The sequence below is a fragment of the Ciona intestinalis genome, chromosome 2 (genome assembly GCF_000224145.3).
Source record: "Ciona intestinalis chromosome 2, KH, whole genome shotgun sequence".
NCBI classification, from domain to species: domain Eukaryota; kingdom Metazoa; phylum Chordata; class Ascidiacea; order Phlebobranchia; family Cionidae; genus Ciona; species Ciona intestinalis.
In genome coordinates this window covers 5,701,233-5,722,718 of record NC_020167.2, presented here as the reverse complement: position 1 = coordinate 5,722,718, position 21,486 = coordinate 5,701,233, and the positions used below count along the sequence as shown (strand labels likewise).

The 21,486-nt window shown below is 36.8% G+C and overlaps 2 protein-coding genes across 4 annotated transcripts; one reads left to right on the top strand and one right to left on the bottom strand.

Annotated features, from left to right (window-relative positions):
* Positions 1-169: 169 nt before the first annotated feature.
* On the bottom strand, positions 170-4,202 carry LOC100184617 (sodium/bile acid cotransporter 7). Its single transcript, XM_002131311.3, has 9 exons — positions 4,079-4,202; positions 3,679-3,871; positions 2,945-3,051; positions 2,624-2,736; positions 2,216-2,366; positions 1,844-1,927; positions 1,318-1,483; positions 996-1,124; positions 170-781 (listed from the first exon to the last, which is right to left on the bottom strand). The coding sequence occupies exons 2-9, from the start codon at positions 3,842-3,844 to the stop codon at positions 612-614; spliced, it is 1,086 nt and encodes a 361-aa protein (XP_002131347.1). The 5' UTR covers positions 3,845-3,871; positions 4,079-4,202; the 3' UTR covers positions 170-611.
* Positions 4,203-5,241: 1,039 nt separating this feature from the next.
* Positions 5,242-20,784, top strand: LOC100182256 (multidrug resistance protein 1). 3 transcript variants are annotated; one of them, XM_018817637.2, is made up of 26 exons: positions 5,242-5,380; positions 9,557-9,701; positions 9,872-10,071; positions 10,286-10,429; positions 10,815-10,919; positions 11,825-11,996; positions 12,137-12,261; positions 13,906-14,119; positions 14,332-14,514; positions 14,853-14,969; positions 15,178-15,390; positions 15,498-15,678; positions 15,807-16,034; positions 16,174-16,428; positions 16,633-16,811; positions 16,945-17,155; positions 17,274-17,423; positions 17,547-17,652; positions 17,821-17,961; positions 18,444-18,600; positions 18,674-18,871; positions 18,930-19,042; positions 19,219-19,312; positions 19,417-19,563; positions 19,749-19,918; positions 20,075-20,784. In XM_018817637.2, exons 1-26 carry the CDS (start codon positions 5,355-5,357, stop codon positions 20,139-20,141), a joined length of 4,041 nt encoding a protein of 1,346 aa, XP_018673182.1. In that variant the 5' UTR covers positions 5,242-5,354; the 3' UTR covers positions 20,142-20,784. The 3 variants fall into 3 exon arrangements, with proteins under 3 accessions (XP_018673182.1, XP_026695790.1, XP_002131382.1); XM_026839989.1 differs by lacking the exon at positions 5,242-5,380 and adding an exon at positions 7,700-7,780; XM_002131346.5 differs by lacking the exon at positions 5,242-5,380 and adding an exon at positions 8,112-8,284.
* The last annotated feature ends 702 nt before the right edge of the window (positions 20,785-21,486 follow it).

Here is a 21,486-nt window from a genome sequence, read left to right as displayed (position 1 = left end):
ATTGTAAACACTGGGTTGGAGAAATTGTAGTTCAGTGTCCACTCACGCCCACAATGGTAGCAGCGACGAGCCTTGAACCCATAACCTACGCTAAAAAATTGTGCAACGTCGCTTGACCCATCAGTATGTGTTTTACATACGGGCGTCTATCACGACACGATATATTACATTTACATAGTATATGACGCATTTATTATGTTTATAAGGCTTGATAAGTACATTTCACAGGAAGAGCATCTTGAGTAAATAGAATATAAGCAAAATACGGTATAAGTAACAAACTTCGATTTGTGTAGCTTCATGAATTGGTTTCGGACGTGTGGAAATGCATACCAACTAAAAAAGGATCAAAAATTGCCTAAAATACATGTGTATAAAAACAACTAAAATGCTTCGGAATAAATAGATTTAAAATAGATATGTTGACCTTGAACTGCAGTTTTTGCTACACACGGAAAACCTGAATAAATAATGAAAAATAACACCTAACTACACAAGCACCATAGCGCGTTTGTATCAATTAGTACTTGGTCATTATTTTCAAACTTTGTCGCTATTTTTTCCGGTCGTTGATAGTCATGATGCAGGTCGAGACGTTAGTGAACATCCACTTAACTAGGAGCAGGAAGCTCGGTTTTAAGAGCTCTGTGCATCCAGGAGCGAACAGATTGGACGAGGACTCCTCCAAGGAGCATTTGTGTAGGATGGTAGATGAGGAGAGGGATTGTGAGGAGGGAGAGGTAAGGAGATCCCAGGTAAATGATCTTTATCATCGGGATGCCTGAAGTGAAGAAGAAATAAGAACAGTAAAAGAAAAAGAAATAAAAGTTTAAGGAAAAAACCTTTAAAATTAATTTTTGAAAGGGAATATTTAAATTTTTGAAATGATAAACTTGGAAGTGATATTCAAGTTTTGTTGAAGATGAAACATTTTAGATGCAAAATTATAGTCTCCACATATATACAGACTTATTCATATTTTATGACCAACTTACCCAGGGTTAGAGACTTATGTGTGGCACAGAACATTGCACACACTGTGTCCTGTGGTTTAAATCCCAACCAAGTAACTCTCGTAGTGATGAAGAACACCAAGGTTATTAGAGTAGCTTGCCATAGGAATACTACATAAAAAAACTCAGTCAGGCAAGCCATTAAAAAACAGCACATTTTGTGTTAATTATGAAAATTTATCGATTTTGTGTTAACGTTAATTATGCAAATTCACCCAAAAAATACAGCTAGCATTTGTATCTGGGCAAGGAGAACCTTAAGCATAGAATATGCATATTAGATAACATAGTCTTGACAAAGTACCTGTTGCAGCCACCGATGCCAAACTAAAGTAATCGATTTTAAGGTTTGAGTTGGAAAAAGTGTCACAGAATGTTGTGTAGATTATCAGGAGTAAAATAAAGCTGCCAATGATTCCAAAAGGAGGTTGCGTTCGTTCCAACCAACCCTTTACAAACTGTCGAGCAATCTGAAAAGGTGTTTAAAAAGTTGGTTACTGGGGCCTGGGGTATCAGCTAATGGGGTATTGTCATTTTTAAGTCATGTAATAGTAACATGTGAGAAGTTATTAGTAAATTTTATTTTTTCAGTCGAATAAGATACTGACGATGCCATTTAGGGGAAATATATATATTTTATTATACAATTGGTTGGGCTGGATTTTTGTCTGTTACGTTTTCGTACCACCGGATTCTTACTACATTTCTTTACACAAGAATGGTTTAATTCTTTGCGGAATTTATTACTGAAGTGTTTAACTGCGCACCAGATCAGGGTCAGGTATGCAGAATTTATTACAGTATTTAAATATAGCTGGTAAACCAGTTACCTGTCCTACGAGGATTGGTACCACCACAGTTACAAATAAACTTGAAAAAATATCAATGAATGGGACGGTGGATGAAGAACCCATCTGTGGAAACATGGTATTCAAATATAATTTGTAAAAGTTAAAAAATGTAAAAAAATGCAAAAACTTGTAAAAATAAAAATCGTATTTTGGATTCACATTTGTTTACTATAGTAGGGTAGGGGATATGGAACAGATTTTTAATTTATTTTATCGTCCTTTTTGATAGTAAACAAAGAACATTCAAAGAGTTGTAAAACCGTATATATTTTGAAAGTATGTACTAAAGGTATCCCATCACCCCTCACTCTACCCTACTTTATCATTTAAAATTGGGGAAAACTGACTTACAAACATAAAGACAAGCACTGGAGAGACTACGATACCAAGAAAACTGCCAAAAGCAGAATTGAAAATGGCTGCAGCATCATTTCCACCAACAGTCTTTGTGAATATGACAGCAGATGACACAGGTGGAGGCATGCAACTTACTATCTGTAAACTGGAAGAGAATTTGATCAAAGGTATTGTAATAACAATGAATAAAGGAATGAATGTGACTTGCTATATCCTCGCATGGCCGGAAAACTACAGTCATTATACAGGCATTCTGTTTCATACACTTCGTGCCAGCTTACAAGTTACCAAGTATGTTACTTTTGGGCGATTATTTTTTGGGGATTTTTTTATTTTTTTTTTGTGTGGCTGATAATTTGTATAAAAACAATAACACAACTTAAATAGCATGAGCTGACCTACCCTTGAATAAGATAAACATTTATAGCAGTCTTTGATAAGAAATGCAAGAGGATCCACATCGCACATGGTGTAAACAGAAGAGTAAATGATTGAATAAATGTATGGAGCTGAACCTGTGGATGAATTAGATGTTTTTCAAATTGAATAAAATTGACTAAAATCTATACTAATATACATAATAAAAGTAAAAAAGTTAAAAATTGTTGTTAACTGAAAAAAAAATTGTTGTCAATTTGAGTTAAAATTGTTGTCAACTCACAAGACAACCATATTACATGAATCATAGTTGACTAGTTGTTGGCAAATAAGAAATGTTGGTACCTGTAACAATGCTTTTTTTAATTCTTCAGTCTTTAATGATAACCCACTGTTAAAAAAGATGAGTGACACTGCGATGTACTTTACGGTAATCTCTGGCATCAATGGCCCTAAGAAAACATCATTGATTTAATGTTAGTACAGTGCGGGTACAAATATACAGCGCTCTGTGAAACTGAAAACCCTAAAAGTTCCAACACACGAGAACATGAATGGCTATTTTTTGACCAGCACCTATGTTAAGGTTTCATAATTTATTTTAACATGTACCATTCATCATAACAGGTAGACCAGGGAAAACAGGAAACATTAGAAAGATACTAATTATCTTTGGAAGTGTGTGCTTTGTTTCGCTTATTAGGAAACTACTGATTCATCTATGGTGACTGAATAGTTTCCTGTGATATTCCAACGAATGATTTAACTATGAAAAGCACATACACAATTTCAGTACTGTTTTATACCAGTTTAATTAATTTAATTAGTAATATCAAAATATTGTACAACAAAAAATTGATGATTTTTTACCAGCATGATGATAAGCTTTAAACACATTGTTATTAAAATTGAATGTGAATGAATGAATGAACGAATGTAACTTTTTTATTCCCACATGGCTAAAAACGACAGTCGATATAACACGGGTGTACTGTTTCATACACCTTGTGCAAAATTTTATAAAAAATTATTCTATTGAGTTGTTGGTTATCAGTTTATCACTATAGTAATTTACAAACCCCCTTTAGCTCCGAATTCTGGGTTTGCTCTTGCCAGCAGAATGACCAGAACAATTCCCAAAACAAACCAGTTTTTGAGCAACTTCTCTCTAAGTGAACCTAAAATTCCACTCCCAGGTTTTGGACCCATATTTTTCAAGTAAGGTGTAGTTTTTGTCCAAATCATTGGCCAGCAGGCATTTCTTATCTCAACCTAAAATTAAAAAAAATTATTTAACAAGTTTAATAAAAACTGTGTTTTTAATTATCTTTAAGAGTTTTTTGACTAACATAAATCTGAAATTAACTTATATATATATAGTGTAAACTAACTTTTAACTATCAACTAAACTATAAAATGTTTGTTAGGTAACTTAACAGCATATATTTTACATATACAACTTCAAATAGTAAACTGTACCTCGTGCTAGCTCTAATCCTGCGCCAGTTCTAACTTTATCACTAAAGAGTTTGCTCGTAACTTGTTTTCCCGGTAATGTTACACACAGGATGCTAACTGTAATCAATTATTTTTACCTGCCATTGAGATATTAAGTTACATTAATATTAATTAAACAATCTCAATGTGCATACGCCTTGATTAATAACGAACGAGTATAAAGTGATAAACCATTCCTGCGGTCACTTATTAAACCTAAACAAACTTTTAATACAAATAGATAAAAAGAATTCATGAAAAGCTGCAAGGTTGCTAACTTTGTAAACAAGAGTTATAGAACTCTGGTATCTGATAAAGTAAGACCAGCTGATTTTCGCGTCTTACTACACGTCACAATGCTTCGGTGTATGACGTCATAGCGACAAGAATGTAAACATAGTTACTCATCCGATTCGAACATCCAATAGAAATGTTATAAAAAGCGTTGGAATTTGCTCAAGCACTGTAAATGAGATAAGGGCCATTCTACCAAGAGTTTAACAATCTCAGACAGTCGCAATTCGGCGGATCGTATATACTGGCAATTTTAGCAACATTATTTTCTGTTAAAATTTTGCAGAAGCACTTTATTTGATGGAAAAGATGATTTAGCCCACCGAACGCGTTTTACGATAGTTGTGCTCACATGGTTGTTAGAAAGGACGTGCACTAAAGGAAAGGCGAGCCGATTATCAATAATTTAAAATCCGACCAACGGGCAAGGGCAAAGACCAAATTTGACAACGCTGTTATGTAGCATTTTATACCTTGTAAAACGCCATGTAGCCTACGCTCTCACCATTGCCAGTATTACCGAACAGACGTGGGATATAACATTTAAGCATAGCAGCTTTTGTGTGTTTTGTTGGATGTAAACTGTCGCAGCACACATAACTCGCAACAATAGTTTTACGGTAAGGTACTTTACGAGTTAGAACAGCGGTAAGGCTGATACAGTAACCTCAATTAAACTGTTCGCCTATGTTCGCTCTGAGCTAAGGCCTATAGTCCGATACGTACCCCTGCTTGACGTTTTGGTGAAAGCCTGTTGGAAATTGGATCGCGTATACAAATGAAACATGAGTGGTTCTTACGCAATTGTGAATATATATGTAGGCTTCCTCTCGTTGAACAGCTCATACGCTTCGTATTCTTCACTGCGAATGCTCTTTTTGTTTGCAGGTAGCCTATAGATTAAACAAATAGATTAGAATAAAGAGCGAATGAACGCAGCAGTCCCAAGAACAAATAAAAGATCATGACGAAAGATATGAACAAAAACAAGTAAGTAATGCATTAAAGTTATATGTTGTAGATATATAGAATAACTTCCTTTTTAAATGTAAAACTGAAAAAAAACATAAACCTTACGGCTTCGCTAGCTGCTAAAATTGCACCTTTTTGTGCAGAAGCGAAACTGGATATAGTTATGTTATTATTGGCTTTATGTTGTTGCCATACAAGCAGCCAATTTAAAAAAATCTTAGCTAAATTGTTGTTAGAGCTTCTCACACAAAGTCATACTTACAAAAAATGTAAGTAGGGTGTGGAAAGACGGGACACCTTTAGCTCGTAATATCTAAATATCCTGATCGTGTTTTAAATGGTCCATGGGAGTCGTAAGCATACGGTTTTATATTTCTTTGAATGTTCTTTGTTTAACACAAAATAGGAAGAGAACATAGATTAAAAAAGTGTCCCATCTTTCCCCACTCTACTGGATATAATTTTTTCATTGGTTTAGAGTCCAGAACATATTTTGCCCACAAACTAACCTTTCATAATCACCCATTTCCAGCCATAATTTTATCTCAGTTATCTTTTTCGCTTCGTCACTGGTAATTGTGCGCTTTATTTTACTTCGCGTTATACTGTCTCTCTAATCATACCCTTCTGCTCTGGCTATTACGAAGGCCAGATACGAAGCGTGTATATCATAAGTACCACGAAGGCAGTAAGACAATTCTTATAGTGCGGTAGCTTGCAGGTTTAAATTAAGAAAATTGGGCATGAGTCTTATAATCTTAGAATAAGTAAATAATCGTAGCACATACTGCAGTCAAATGTATGTGTATGTGGACAAAGTGATTGAAAGTAAAAAAGAGATACATTGCAAACTGTTTTGCGTGGTTTAAATTTAATGCTTATTTTAAGCGCTTTTATATGTATATGTTTCTGATGAACAAAACAATTTCTTCCGATTTTTTCAAGGCCAAAATTGGAACTTGTACGTCCTTGCGCTTGAAATATTCTCACACGCTGCGTTTACTTTCCCATCCACTGTTTACAAACACATTGTATGTTTGTTTTTGTTCACCTGTCTTGTTATTGTGAACTTTTCTAAATCCCTGTGAAGCGGCTTAAGTATATTCTTGAGAATTTAGAATTGTCACGGTACATGAGAAGGAATTTCTTTGAAGTTCCGAAACCTTATCATAACCTTGGGGGTTGCACAATATGTATAGTACTGCGGGGTAAGATGGGACACGTTTCGCACACATTATCTAAATACTCTGATCGTGTTTTAAACAAGATGCAGGTTCTTTTTGATACAGTTTGATAATTCTTTGATTTGCTTTGTTTACTACCAAAGACGAAAAATTAGAAAGGTGACCCCCATACTACTATATGTTATGTGTGGACGAACAAGTATTTTTAGCGACGTTAAAGCGAGATTTAAGCAATCTTCTGATTGGAGTGGTTTCATATAACTCCGCAAATCTTGCTGCATTTTGTTTATAACACAAAAGGTCACTTATTGAGGCAAGAGCATGTTACAGACGAATGATGCAATACCCAGCAGCAATCTCGTGATGCGTTTTGTTCGTGCGGTAGCTCAAAAAAAGCCGGTGGTTCGATGTTTGACCGCGCTTTTGTTCTATTCAACTCTATTATTGAGAAAATAGGCATCACGGGACCTGCGCGTGGGTGATATCGAACGATTTCCATTGAGAAAGAGAGATCACGAGTTAGTGTGTTGTAGAACGCTTGATTCGTATGAAGATATGTCGCTAAAATCCCATTGAATTTGAATTCCTGGTTCTATTTAATTTCACATATAAGCAAACAGAGGTAAATCCTTACCCAATAACTGTCTACGTGTAATTTAAAGCACATGATTCTCATAAAAGTAAAATAATAAACCAACTCTCGTGAGAATATTCGCGTTCGGTTGACACGGCTTAAATAACGTAATTTCCACCACTTACGAGCAGAGTGTCGCCAAATGTTCGGGTTAGTTACCGCTCAACCATTTCCCTGGTGTATCAGTACGAAGTTAAGGGCGCATAAACTGGTCAAGTTCTTCGTTGCCGAAATTTGCTCATATAGAACAAAGAGATTAGACGTTGTCGATGCTTTATTGCTGCCTAATAACAAAGGCGTCGAAAGTAGAATCCCGATGCTTCTCAAACCCCTCAGGCTTATTTGCACCTATTTCCGCGAAAACGGCCAACGGGCAGACTGGCCCATACTCGGACACCGTGAAGGTCACTTACAAGAATACGTATGCTGCTTGTATACGAGTGCTCGGTCTATAGATTAGATTTCAGATGAGTTAAGAAATTACGCCCTTTTTATAAACAAGTGTATTTAGTCATAGTGCAGACTGGTGGTGTTAAACAGAACGGTTTTATTTCGTTTATTGCTAAATTTATGTTTGTCGAAGTCATAAGGGACTTACAGGTAACAACACAAATGAATATTAAACGATAAAATGCTCGCTGTGTGCTTTTACTAAATAGAAATAAACGTCCATTTTAAATTACGCGCTCGCCAAATGCTGATATAAAACATTCACTTCAAGTATTTCAAAAGCATGACTGATAAGTTAAGATTTGAATGTGACGCTGACAGCGCTTTTCCTGGGTGCATTAGGTTAGCGTTAGACGATAGGTAACGGAGTGAACAAGATAAAAAAGAAACAAGAATACTCCGAGAGGGTGCCCCGGCACAACGTCCCGGCCTATACAGCGCTGCTGTTTACCGAGCCAGAGTGTAACTAAAGAACAGTGCAAGAGCAAATTGGGGATAGGTGTCAGTTATATACTTGGTAGTTTCATGCTTGTATATCAGTTGCGAAGTAAATGTTAATACTTATAGACCGTCTAATCTAAAACACTGCATAGCACTTAGGGAGAGCATATTGAACTGAGTTAAAATGCCGCCGGACGTAGATGGCAGTGAAACGTAAGTAAACAAGCGTGATTTAAAGTACACATAATTGCCATACTACACTACTAGCTTACTGTTATATTGGTAGTACAATAAATTCGTATCCTACTGTCAAAATGTCCTCGTTCGATGTTAATTTAATTTTTTAGCACGCACTCGAGGCATGCGTGACTCACAGTGTCCCCAAATACCAAATAAAAGATACTACCAGCACAAATGTACGTGTTATGTGTTCGCGCCGAGATAGATCAAAGCGTGGCTGCATTTAAATTATTAATGGAGAGTGTTGAATTGTGTTAAGTGTTGTACCATTGCAAATGTACAGTGGCTACAAGACTCTTAAACGTCCTTCATGTAACTGTTAAGTGACTGGTGTGTGAACCCGGATAAAAGATAGAATAACTGAAGCTAAAACAAAACATACGAGGCGTTTAGATGTCGCACACAAAGCCACGGAAATTCGGTTTAGATAAATAATGAGCGTGACGTCATGCCACTACCGGAAGCGTGTCAATTCTAAATTTTAGTAGACAAGTTAGAGAAACGAATGCTGAGACAGTACATGGCGGTTATTTGCTACTGTTTACTGTAAATCTGCAAGGCGCAAGTATATACAGTAAACTAGGTTTTTAGTTTTTTGGTGTGAAAGTGTTTTATTGCAAGAAAAAGAATGACCAAAACTTGCTTGGGCAGCAGTAAGATGCTTGTTTAGTTGTCTAGGTTAAAAAGCCCCTTAAATTCCTGTGACAGTCACTGATTTTCAATGGAATCACTTGTTATGGCGTCATTGGTCACGTGCGAGTCGTCCTGGACTGAACGCGTCTGTGCGCATTTACAGTATATAAGGAGAATAGCTTCGGTCTCAAACATTTGGACAAACCCTAAAAGCTTAAGAAAAGGAATTAACTCAGATGAGGCATTTCCGTTTTCCTTTACCCTCATCGTTCTTTTTTTCATTATCGCTCATTTTCAAACGCAGATTCATCGCGATAAAATTTCCGCTTTAAAGTGCGTGGTGTAGCTTGCTGTTGCTGTTTCCGCCCTATTGTTTAAACTTTGTGGGTTAAGCATAAGAAGTCAAAACAACTTTAAAATAAAACTAACTTACTTTTACTCTGAGCATTTCTAACAAATTTATACAATTTGTAAGAATATTCTTTATTAGATTTTACTGTTCAAGTTTCACAACATTTTACCTACTTCAAATTACCATATTTATTTCGCAATTGTGTAAAGTGAGACTTAATTACGCCAAAAATTTATTACTTTTGCTTTGTAATAATTTAGAATAAAGCCAGTAGAAGAAAACGTAGTGGAAACTTCGTTCTCTCGTACCAAAGACGGAAGCACGATGGGCTCCGATAATGGGTCAGATGGAAAAAAGGAAAAGAAAGAGAAAGAGGACGTACCCACCGTTCCCTACTATAAACTTGTAAGTGTCAAAAAAGCATTCTTCTGAAAATCCAAAATCTTTACATAAAATAACTTACAGGGGCGTGTATATTTAGTAGCGAACACAGTTATAATTACGGTGACAAACTAGATATTCTCGAACTTTCTGCATATAATTTAAAAAAAATAATAATTTGGTTTATTTTACAGCTTCGCTTCGCTACTGGCATCGATTACCTTCTGATGACCATAGGAACATTGGCGGCTGTTATACATGGCGCAGGTCTACCCGTCATGTTCATTTTCTTTGGCCAACTTACCACTGAGTTTACAACTTATGGTCGATACTTACAATGCCAGCTACAATATAATATCTGCTACGCAATGAACTTGACAACACTGAACGAATCGTAAGCAATTACTAACAGGGTTTTATGTATGTTATCAATATAGCTAAATCATTCTTTCATTTTCCCCATTTACAAATGAAAACTTATCCCATTCAGCAGTCTTTGTTGCTTATAGTTCATGGATACTGCATATAGAATGGGTTTTACCTACTAGCATGCCTGTATATATACTATATTATGTAATAAAGTTTATAAAATATCCGGGTATCTTCAGGGAATGGGACACAACAGTAGCTCCGACTTTAAATGGATTCAAGGACGAGTCATTGAAATATGTCTACTACTTCGTGTACATCGCGTGCGCGGTCCTTTTCTTTGCGACCATCCAAGTCGGCTGTTGGTCTTTGGCGTCAGTCAGGTGAACTTTGGTTGCTTAAATTTTAACACTGAATCTAATGTATTTTATCATACTAGATTGGGTTTAGATAAACAGACGTTTGCTCTGCTTGGTTTATAGGGTGGGGGGGAGATGGGACACTTTTCATTCTATTTCCCCGTCCCGCCTGGTTGTAAACAATGCACATTCAAAGAATTATAAAACCGTGTCCTCACGACTCCCAGACCGTTGTTAATTGTTTACAACACGATCAGGATACTGAGATATTGTGTGCTAAAGGTGTACCGTGTTCCTGCATCCTACTATATTCCAGTTTTTATTTTCTTTACCAGGCCTAGTTGTATTGCGTAGCCTACTGCTAGTTTTAAATCGTGCGTAAATCTGAAATATGTTTTTCTACACACAGACAGACGAAGCGGATCAGGGTCGCTTACTTCCGTGCTATTTTGCGGCAGGATATGGGATTTCATGACGTCACTTCATCTGGTGAACTAAACGTCCGACTATCTGCGTACGTATATAGTTATCCTTAAGTATAAATTATTATTACATGTTACATAGACGTTTTATATTGATGGATGTCATTAAACAACTTTTACTTTTTATTTAAACTTTTCTTCACGGTATGGTATAAATGTAGCATAGTCTAAATACATAATTTCCATATGCATATGTTTATGTTTATATCATAGACACACACAAAAAACAATATTCGTCTTTAATTGTTAAATGTTTGCATTTTGTGCCCCAGTGCAAACGGTTTTATTTTTTGCACCTCCCTAATTGCACGTACTCGATGCCTTTTACTCGATACTTCTATTTTAAATCCTAATTTTTGGTTAACGATCTCCTTTCAGCGATTCAATATCGTCAAATATTTGCCACGGTTTTATTCTTCTGTTTTACAATTGTTTTATTGCCTCATATATTTCTTTGTTGTGATCGCTTGAATATACCGTTCCCTTGCCGACCACGCGTTGCCTAGTATTGCTGCAAGGTGACGGTAACCTTTAACATAGTTTTTCCCACATTGTCACTTCAGTACAACGAAATATATTGGACCGGTGCAAGGTGAAACTAATCGGTTTATTCTTCTACACTAAATCATATAAAGCCTTCCTGGAACCATAGTTGTTATTACTGGTAGCAGTTACCCTACATTTCTAACTTATAAACTTTATATATAGTGGGGTGGGGGAAGATGGGACACCTTTAGCACAAAATATATAAATACCCTGGTCGTGTTTTAAACAAATAACAATGGTCTATGAAAGTCGCGAGGACAAGGTTTTATAATTCTTTAAATATTCTTTGTTTACTACCAAAATGTAAGAGAAAATAGAATGAAAAGGTGTCCCATCTTCCCCCATCCTACTATATAATACCTTTACACGACCTATACCTTTTCCTATACAGTGACGTTAAGAAGATCAAAGACGGGATTGATGAAAAAGTTTCTCTTACAACCCAGTACCTCAGCATGGGATTAAGTGGTCTCATAATCGGCATCGTGTACGCTTGGAAACTGGCGTTGGTGTCACTGGCAGTCTCTCCATTACTAGGGGTGTCATCAACGCTTATGTTCACGGTAATTTCACAAAAATATATTTAATGATGATTTTAAATTGTATCTGCTATATTCCTATATGCTCTTGTAAATGTAAACTGAGTTTTGTAAATATTCGTTAATCACATTAGTATTAGTAATACAACGTGCTATATTTTCAGCTCACTGGGATATACACCAAGAAAGAACTAGCAGCATATGCTAAGGCTGGGTCGATCGCAGAAGAAGCGATATCAGCTGTGAGAACCGTGGTTTCTTTCGGGTGTCAACAGAAGGAAGTTGAAAGGTAATTTCTATGTCCAGTTACTTGCTTAATTTACGCGCGACAAGGCAACGACAGTCGCCATACCGCAGGTGTTCTGTTTCATGCACCTCGTGCCAGCTAACGAGTTATCAGATTTATGTAAATTTATTGGTATTTATTATTTTTTTCTCAGTTCTAAGAGCACCTTGCTGCCAGCATATGCAATCAATATGTCATCCACCCATCGTAAAAATTAAGATGGTTAAAAATAGAAATATTTCCCGCGATAAAATATTGACCTGATGGAGTTCATATGTTTTTACGACAATACAGGTTAACGGTGTTTAAATATTTGAATGGTTAAATCGCCTTTTGCTGGGAGAAACGTTGTTGAGTGTGTTTACTTAGTATTTTGTCGGCTGTTGCGCAACCGATTCGCAAACTTTTTGTATGTTCTGTGGTTTTGGCGTATAGCCTTTTATGGCTGCTTAAGCGACGATATGTTACGGTCATATTGATCAAACATCAACTTGAACTGATGTGTTAAAATAACCTCTAATTGTCCATTGCTAGTCGATCTGCTTGCGAGTAAAATACTAGCGTTTTTTATTTAACATTTTGGGTTTGTAATATTCGAACGCTTATATAGTTCTAGTATGGTTCTCCAAAAAAAACTTTTTGTATGCGGTAGTTTTGAAACGAAGTACAAAAAATGTGCAAGTGCGAAGGTATGTCATACCACCAATGACTAGACTGTTTCAGTGAAGCGTTTATAAACGGATTCTAAACTTAAACTTCATAGCTGATGAACCTTGCAGCAATTTTGCGGTTAAGCCGAGCATTGGGACATTAAATCTTTTTTAAAATATTTAAAATATGTTTGTTTATTTTAATACCTAGATAAATATTGATAAACATTCGAAATGCATGATATCTTAACTTCGATTAAAAATGTATTAAAAAAGACGTTTGTAAATCATACATAAAAGGCAGTTCGCTTATTCGGTGTTGGGCTATAATATAACAACCCATTTTGCTATTTTTTTTGCAATACATGGTTTTAGGTACAGTTTGGAAACAGCAGGTGTAAATGCACATTACTGTTTTAAACGCATACCCGCCCGAGTGCGGGCAGGTATATTTTTCTAAGACGAACGATGCATGTCCTGCACGCCGTGTTTTTGCCCTATCAGCTCTCTTAAACAATTGCTGATTGTTTGTTGTTCCAGTTGATTGCTTGGGTAATATTTCTAAATGGTGGGTGAATGGTCTGTTCGCTATTCAAGCCCCGATGGAACCCCACTTGCAGTTAGCATTGAAATTGTCACTCTTAGTTTTCTTGTTGTTTTGATATAGTTTAGAGTTTAGACATACCCAAAAGTTGAACGAATAAGGTCATTTTTAAATTTCACGAAACAACTTTTGGAATAAAATACAATTTGGTTTGCTATTTTCGGCCAAATTCTTTACTGCTAGAATACATTTAATAAGCATTTTAATAAAACTGCAGAACATCAATAAAATCCAAACTATCTTATTTTCACGAAATACAATTTACCATTTCTTTTACGTTAGGATTAAAAGCGTGAAGTCACATTTCTGATAAAGTAATAAACATAAAGCAGACATATTTGTATTATTAATCAGTACAATCTATATAATGCTCTATCTGAAATTTCTTCGCAGATACGCTGGGAATCTTGGAAGCGCAAAAATCGTTGGCATCAAGCGTGGCTTCGTGTCTGGCTTTAGTATTGGACTTCTATACATGTCAATGTTCGGTTTATACGGTTTGTCGTTCTGGTATGGTACCACGTTGGTGTTGAGTGGTGAAATTACTGTCGGAAACATGATGACAACGTTCTTCAACATTCTCATTGCGGCGTTTGCACTTGGAACGGTAAGGTTTTTTGTCTGAAGTATTTTAACTAATAAATAGTGAATTCGTTGTTACAAAATCTGTTATACATATTAGACCGCAGCTTTGTATTGAGGCTTCCAATTCATGACGTCATCATTCCACCATTTCTTTTTAATAAACGTTAAAAACACGTTTTTGTTACTTCGAATATGGTTTATTGCGATTTCTATTACGTAATCTTTCGGTTCCAGGCTGGCAGCTATTTCGAGTCGTTCGCTGGCGCTAAGGCTGCAGGTGCAAGCATCTTCAGCGTGATTGACCGCATTCCAACTATTGACATCTTTTCTGACAAAGGAGAAAATCCCAACCCTGAAGATGGATCCGTACAACTGAAGGACGTTAAATTTACCTATCCGTCACGTCCAGATACGCAGGTGAGAGTGAGATAATGAACGAGAGAGGAAGAGGGAAAAAAGACGCCTTGGCTGCCATCTTTAACTTAGTATACCAACACCGGGTATTTAATACAGTAGGGTGGGGGCAGTTGGGAAACCTTTTTCATTCTATTTTCTTGTCCCATTTGATAGTAAACAAAAAAACTATAAAACCTTATCCCCACGATTCCCAAATACCGTTGTTAATTTTTTTTAAACACGATCAGGATATTATGTGCTAAAGGTGCCCCATCTTACTCTATATATTATAAAACCCGATGAATAGGCACATAACTAAATAAATGTATAGATAAAAAAGCTTTGTTAATTTTAATTAGGTTCTGAAGGGAGTATCCTTATCTATTGAACATGGTAAGACGGTTGCGCTTGTTGGGCAAAGTGGATGCGGGAAAAGCACGATCATTCAACTTGTACAACGATTTTATGACGTACAGGTAAATAACTAAACTAATAATTGAATAATCAAGTATAAAAGTGTTGTGAAATCACTGTTAAGTGAAAAACAAGTTATCAGTTAACACATTTGTCTGCGGTTTATGTAAAACTGTTTCACAAATTTTATATCTTGACATTCTTTTGTATTACACTGTTTTCATTCATTTATTCTGTTAATTACAAATGTTTGTGTTGATTAATTTATAGGAAGGTTCAGTCACCGTTGGCGGAAAAAACGTGACGGACGTTAACGTTCGAAAACTGCGGGAACTTATCGGGGTCGTCGCTCAAGAGCCTGTGCTGTTCGCTACTACTATTGCTGAGAATATCCGCTGGGGGCGCGAAGGAGTAACTGACAGGGAAATCGAGCAAGCAGCCCGACAAGCAAACGCATACAACTTCATCATGAAGCTACCCAATGTAAGGTTAAGCGAAGATCAAATTAAATAGCAAAAGAATTGGAAACCTAACATAGTCATACTTGGAAAACCGTGTATTCTAATTTACTAATATTTTATTTGTTTTAGAAATTTGAAACGTTAGTTGGCGAAAGAGGTGGTCAAATGAGCGGAGGACAAAAGCAGAGGATTGCTATAGCTCGCGCCATCGTACGGAATCCGAAGGTTCTTCTGCTGGACGAAGCAACGTCCGCTCTCGATACAAAAAGTGAATCGATCGTTCAACAAGCACTGGAAAAAGCATCTGCAGGTAAGCATCTTATTCTGTCGTATTTTAGATTTTAAGTCATAATATGTGCATTGATATATCATGTATATGTGCACGACGTGTTCTGCATCTATGTTATTTCTATATACCATGTAAACTTCTCCTTACAGGTCGCACTACAGTGGTTGTGGCACACCGGTTGTCAACCATACGAAGTGCTGATAAAATCTTTGCTTTTCACGAGGGATTGCTGAAAGAAGAAGGAAGTCATGAAGAACTCCTCAAGATCAAAGACGGAGTTTACAGCAACCTCATTAACATGCAAGCAGGAAGAGAAAAGGAGGAGGAAAACGAAAAACTCCCGGATCCAGATGAACTGATTGAAACGGATATTCCCGGTTAGCATTGCAATCCAACTTATTTGTGATATTGTCTTGTTGAAAAAACACCTTTCAAATTTGCTATAGAGTTTGTGCAATTCGTTTAAGTTCAGCTACAGTTAAAGCTAAAGTTAAAACTGGTTAATAAATCTTACAGAAGTCCAGTTTTCTTCCGACGCACAACAAAGACGAAGATCCCGCACGATGTCCGGCTCATCTGTATCGAGTCTTATGAACAGAAGGGGTTCAATGACGCTTGCGAAGACTTACTCACAACGATCCAACAGCAAACAAGTCAACGGAATTGGACACGAAGTCGAGAGCAAAGACGACGAAGAGGAAGAGGACATCCCAGATGTTGGATTTGGAAGAATTCTTAAGTTGAACCAGCCAGAGTGGTATTACATGGCAGGTTAGAAACTTAGTGTTAATAATGTTAATAAATTCACTTCACGTTTTAAAATATAAAATTGTAGATACGTGTTTTGATAACATATCTCCGCTTTGGATCATTGAGTACAATATTTAAAACAGCATTTATCAGTTTAAATTCACTAAAGCTAATGATTATATATTATTATTCATATATATATTGTATACACAAGTATTTTTACAGGTGGGTGTGTGTTTGCTGCAATTGCTGGAGCCGCAGATCCGGTGAATGCGATTTTGTTCGCTGAGGTTCTTACCATATTTACGCTGACCGACGTTGAAGAACAAAAGGCGAAAGCAGTCTTGTACGCTCTTATTTTCGTGGGTGTTGGAGTCGTCACTTTTATTGCTTACTGTTGCGAGGTTGGTTAGTAAAATATACAAACTTCATACGGTTTTACAGTTTATCACGACCTTGTAACATTGGTGTTCATAAGATGACCATGTCTGTTGCGTGCTTTTTAACATATTTAAGTCCACATGTTCTTTTTTCAAGGCGACCCTTTTCGCCAAGTCTGGCATGGAACTCACAGTTCGACTTCGCATGATGGCTTTCCAGGCCATGATGAGACAGGACATCGCATACTTTGACGACCATAAACACAGCACTGGCGCACTTTGCACACGACTTTCAACCGACGCCTCAAGGGTACAAGGATGCACTGGTGTTAGGATTGGAACCGTGATTAAGAACTTCAGCTCACTTGGTGAGTCCTAACATCATAAATATATACAAATATCTAATTTATGCATCAAATAACCCAGCTCATAAATTCTTACTTTTTTGTCTTTTTTATCGTAACACCTTAATTATTGTGGTTGCAGGTGTCGCACTTGGAATAGCATTTGCATATGGGTGGAAACTTACATTACTGACAATGGCTTTTATCCCATTCCTTATTCTCGGAGGCTTGCTAGAAATGCAGCTGCTTATCGGAAAAGAAGAAAAAGAAAAGCAAGCTTACGAGGGAGCAGGTATGTTATGATGTCATCATGACGTCACCAGCGTGGTTTATTTTGTTACTATTATGCGTTGTGTATCAGGAATGTTAGGCATGTGAGTTAGTGATGAACATTTGATACATAAACTACTTCCAGGTCAAGTAGCAGGTGAAGCCATAAACAACATACGTACAGTGGCCTCTCTAACCAAAGAGAAAACGATTTACGAGCTTTACACTGAACAACTTGTTGGACCAGTAAAGTGAGTTGCCTATAAATTAGTGATGTTAATACTACAGCCATCGTTACCGCAAAATAGTCTCAAAACAATGACCTAAAGTCGTTGTCCTGCCACGTATGAAGCAAGTTACACGCGCTTAATCGGCTTCTGCATTTTTAAAAAGAGATTGTAGCCGTTTTACTTTAACAGGAAAGCGACCCAAAAAGTGCTGCTGGTTGGGCTTGGCTACGGATACTCCCAGTGCGTGCTGTACTTCGCATATGCCGCTGTGTTTCGACTTGGAATCGAACTCGTTATTCTGCAAGATATGTCGTTCGAAAATGTCTTCAAGTAAGAGCTGAAAAATGGATTCTTAAGTTTTGAAATTAATACTGTAAAGTTTGTACTTAGATTTATTTACATCTCCTCACAACACAACCACGCATAAAATTGAATGAGAAAAAGTCAGACAGAGGAGCTGAGAGAGCTAAAAAGACAAAATCACGAATGCAGAACATAAAAGCCAAAAGACATAACACATAATAATTTGGGAGGGGTACCACTTATACGTAAGGACCAAAACCAAACATGACCTAACAATCACAATAGAATAAGCGATGTGGGTTACTCTATACGTATATACTGTATAGTGACTAGTCTATAACTTATTTTCTTAAACTAAAGGAGTATGTTTGTTATAACAGGTTGTTTACCAATTAAACTTGTTTGCTTCTGTACAAAAACGCGAGGTTGCAAATATCGTTTTTCACGCAACTCACTTCAACGTGACAAACATTTAAAACTAGTCGTTTAACAACTGTATGATATCTCAGGGTATTGACGGCTGTTATATTCGGAGCTATGGCTGTGGGTCAGAATAGCTCGTTCGCTCCAGATTTCGCCGAAGCCAAAGTATCTGCTCGACGAATGTTTGCACTATTTGATCAAACTCCTGAGATTGACGCTTACAGTGATGAAGGCGCTTCACCGGTAAGACTGTCCATAGTACACTAAAACATAGCTTGGTTTGTATTTTGCATTTTAATACCTATGTATTATCTAGGCACATTGCAAGGGTGAGATCACTCTTAAAGCAGTTCACTTCCGCTACCCAACCAGACCAGACTTACCGGTGTTGAAAGGCCTTGACGTGACGATCAAACCCGGTCAGACGTTGGCTTTGGTTGGCCAATCCGGATGCGGCAAATCGACCACAGTGCAGCTGGTGGAAAGGTTTTATGACGCAGAAGAAGGGCAAGTGGTACGTAACAATTGACATTGTCACGACGCAGTTTCTAACAATTATCCAACCGATTTAGTTGATTGACGGAGTTGATGTCAGGAAACTTAACGTGAAATGGTTACGACAACAAATGGGACTCGTTTCACAGGAACCCATGCTTTTTAACCAGAGCATCAAAGAAAATATTTTGTGAGTTTTAAAAGATAAAGTTGTTGGTATTTTAAGAGTCAGGCAGTAAGTATGTCAATATTGTACACCATTCAAAACATATGTGTGTATGGTCACCATCGCAGTGAAGCTATGTCTGCAACTGCCCATTTCTCGTACATTCATTACCGACATCTTTTAAGCATTACCTTACATAGGTATGGCGACTGTGCACGAACACCAAGTGACGCAGAAATAGACGAGGCGGCTAAAAACGCCAATATCAAAAACTTTATCCAAGATCTGCCGGAGGTACGGTTTTTTCTTCTTACACAAGTTACTATTTTTCTTTGTTCCATGTACAGTTAAACCAGCTTATTTTATCAGATAAACCTAATAATGATTATGTACAACAGAAATTCGATACGATGGTTGGTTTGAAAGGCGGCCAGTTATCTGGTGGTCAGAAGCAGAGAGTGGCCATTGCAAGGGCACTCATCCGTAACCCGAAGATTCTTCTCCTTGACGAAGCCACGTCAGCGCTAGATACCGAAAGTGAAAAAGTCGGTTTACGCTTAACTTTTTAATACATTTTTAGAACTCTTTTCTGTGATATGGACATTGTAGAAGGCTTACATAAACGCATATCATTTTTTAACAAGAGCCCTATGTCACTATATTAAGCAGACCACATTGCAGGGGTTCTTTGTACTTAATTCACACTTTAAACTTTGTGTTCCTTATCAAGATCGTTCAAGACGCGCTAGATGCCGCACGGAAAGGTCGAACCAGCGTCGTAGTTGCGCACAGACTCTCAACTGTGAAAAATGCGGACCAGATCGCTGTAGTGGACAATGGTGTCGTGGTAGAAATCGGCACACACGAGCAACTTATTGCGGCCAAGGGCCCATATTTCAGGTATGTATACTGACAATGTAAGGTGTTCAATGTCTGCTTTGAGCTTATGGTACTGAAAGTGGTTGCTTGTCTATGTTCAGCGACTTTATATCTAATGACATCTGTACTAAACTCTTCGATCCAAACATCAGTTACTTAGGTTTATATTTTTTACAGTTTGGTGAACGCCCAACTTTCCGAAAAAGATCGTAACGGTGAAGATTTTCTCGTGAAACTCAAGTGAAGAAACCGCCAACTTAACCTTTTAGTTTGTTTAAAGTTCTATATTAAGCAAATAAATATTTTAAGTTAGTGCAAAACGTGACTTTTAATGTTCCCCGCCCCACGTTATATAGTGAAATATATACTGACACTCGTTTATTTGTGTGCGTTATTTAATTGGACTTAAAATTAAACGTAAAGCATTTTCTGTGATTTTCGTAAAACTTTTTGTAAGTTTTGTTTTTCATACATGATGAAGTGTATTTTTACAATTTTCCACAACTAAAATTTTTTTGGAGGTTGAGTAAAGATGGGACATCTTATTTTATTTTATTTTCTTAATTAATCGTAAGCATAGAACTTTCAAGAAATTATAAAACCGTATCCTCACGACTCTTATGGACCGTTGATATTTGTTTAAAATGGGGCCAGGATATTTGAATATTATGTGCTAAAGATGTCCCGTCTCCCCCCACTCTATATATGCATAACTAGATTGCACATTTGGTGTCCATAATTAAAGCGCCCCAGCTAAAGAAGTTTAATCCAAAGGTTGGATCATGAAGGAAAAAGAAAACTCCCAAAAATAAATTCTATGAATAGATCACAGTGAGCTTTTTCAGGGGCACACTTACGGATAACATAGTTAATACATTATACAAAGTATCATACTATTATTATAAAAATATGATTATAAACAAAAACATGTACAAATTGGTTCAACTAAATAACTCTATAAGAAATAGGTGGTTTAGTGAATGTGTTTAGTTTATAATGTTGATAGCAAATTGATTGGATTCAAGCAAACACCAAGCTCAGTAAGCATTGAAATGTGACATAACAAACCATCACTCCAATACTAAACTTTCTATGCAAACTCAACCAGATTTGCTCGTTCAGTCGCACCAAAACCATCAATGAAAAAATATCCGACAGGTAGCCTACTTTCTAGTTTTCATTTATACTAACAACCATATTAACACTAACGCATTCTTCGCAACAGGACACTCATCATTCCCCTTGAGCTCCGCACCCAAGATCAATACCTTGAAAATTGTTGATCATCCCAGGACACATTTTTGATGAATATTTCCTTCGGTAGCATAAGGGCGCAATTTAGACTCCCTTTTTATTTAGTTTGGCAAAAAAAACAACAAAAAACTAGCGATCAAATCTTTTAAGAAAATGAATGAGTCACTTTGATAGAATAAATAAGTTACATAAAGTAGGGTGGGAGAAGATAGGACACGTTTTCATTTTTTTTGAGAATTATAAAACCGTATTCTCACGACTCCCTAAGACCGTTGTTAATTGTTTAAAACACGATAAGGATATTTGGATATTATGTGCTAAAGGTGCCCCATCTT

Excerpts from the sequence above, each read along its gene's own strand:
- LOC100182256 (XM_002131346.5), top strand. The coding sequence starts at position 8,256 with ATGCCGCCGGACGTAGATGGCAGTGAAAC. Across the intron at positions 18,601-18,673 it reads GTGATGAAGGCGCTTCACCG|GCACATTGCAAGGGTGAGAT; the intron begins GTAAGACTGTCC and ends TGTATTATCTAG. Across the intron at positions 19,564-19,748 it reads TAGATACCGAAAGTGAAAAA|ATCGTTCAAGACGCGCTAGA; the intron begins GTCGGTTTACGC and ends TTCCTTATCAAG.
- LOC100184617 (XM_002131311.3), bottom strand. The coding sequence starts at position 3,844 with ATGATTTGGACAAAAACTACACCTTACTTGAAAAATATGGGTCCAAAA. Across the intron at positions 3,052-3,678 it reads AGAATTCGGAGCTAAAGGGG|GGCCATTGATGCCAGAGATT; the intron begins GTTTGTAAATTA and ends ATGTTTTCTTAG. Across the intron at positions 1,928-2,215 it reads CAGTGCTTGTCTTTATGTTT|ATGGGTTCTTCATCCACCGT; the intron begins GTAAGTCAGTTT and ends ATGTTTCCACAG.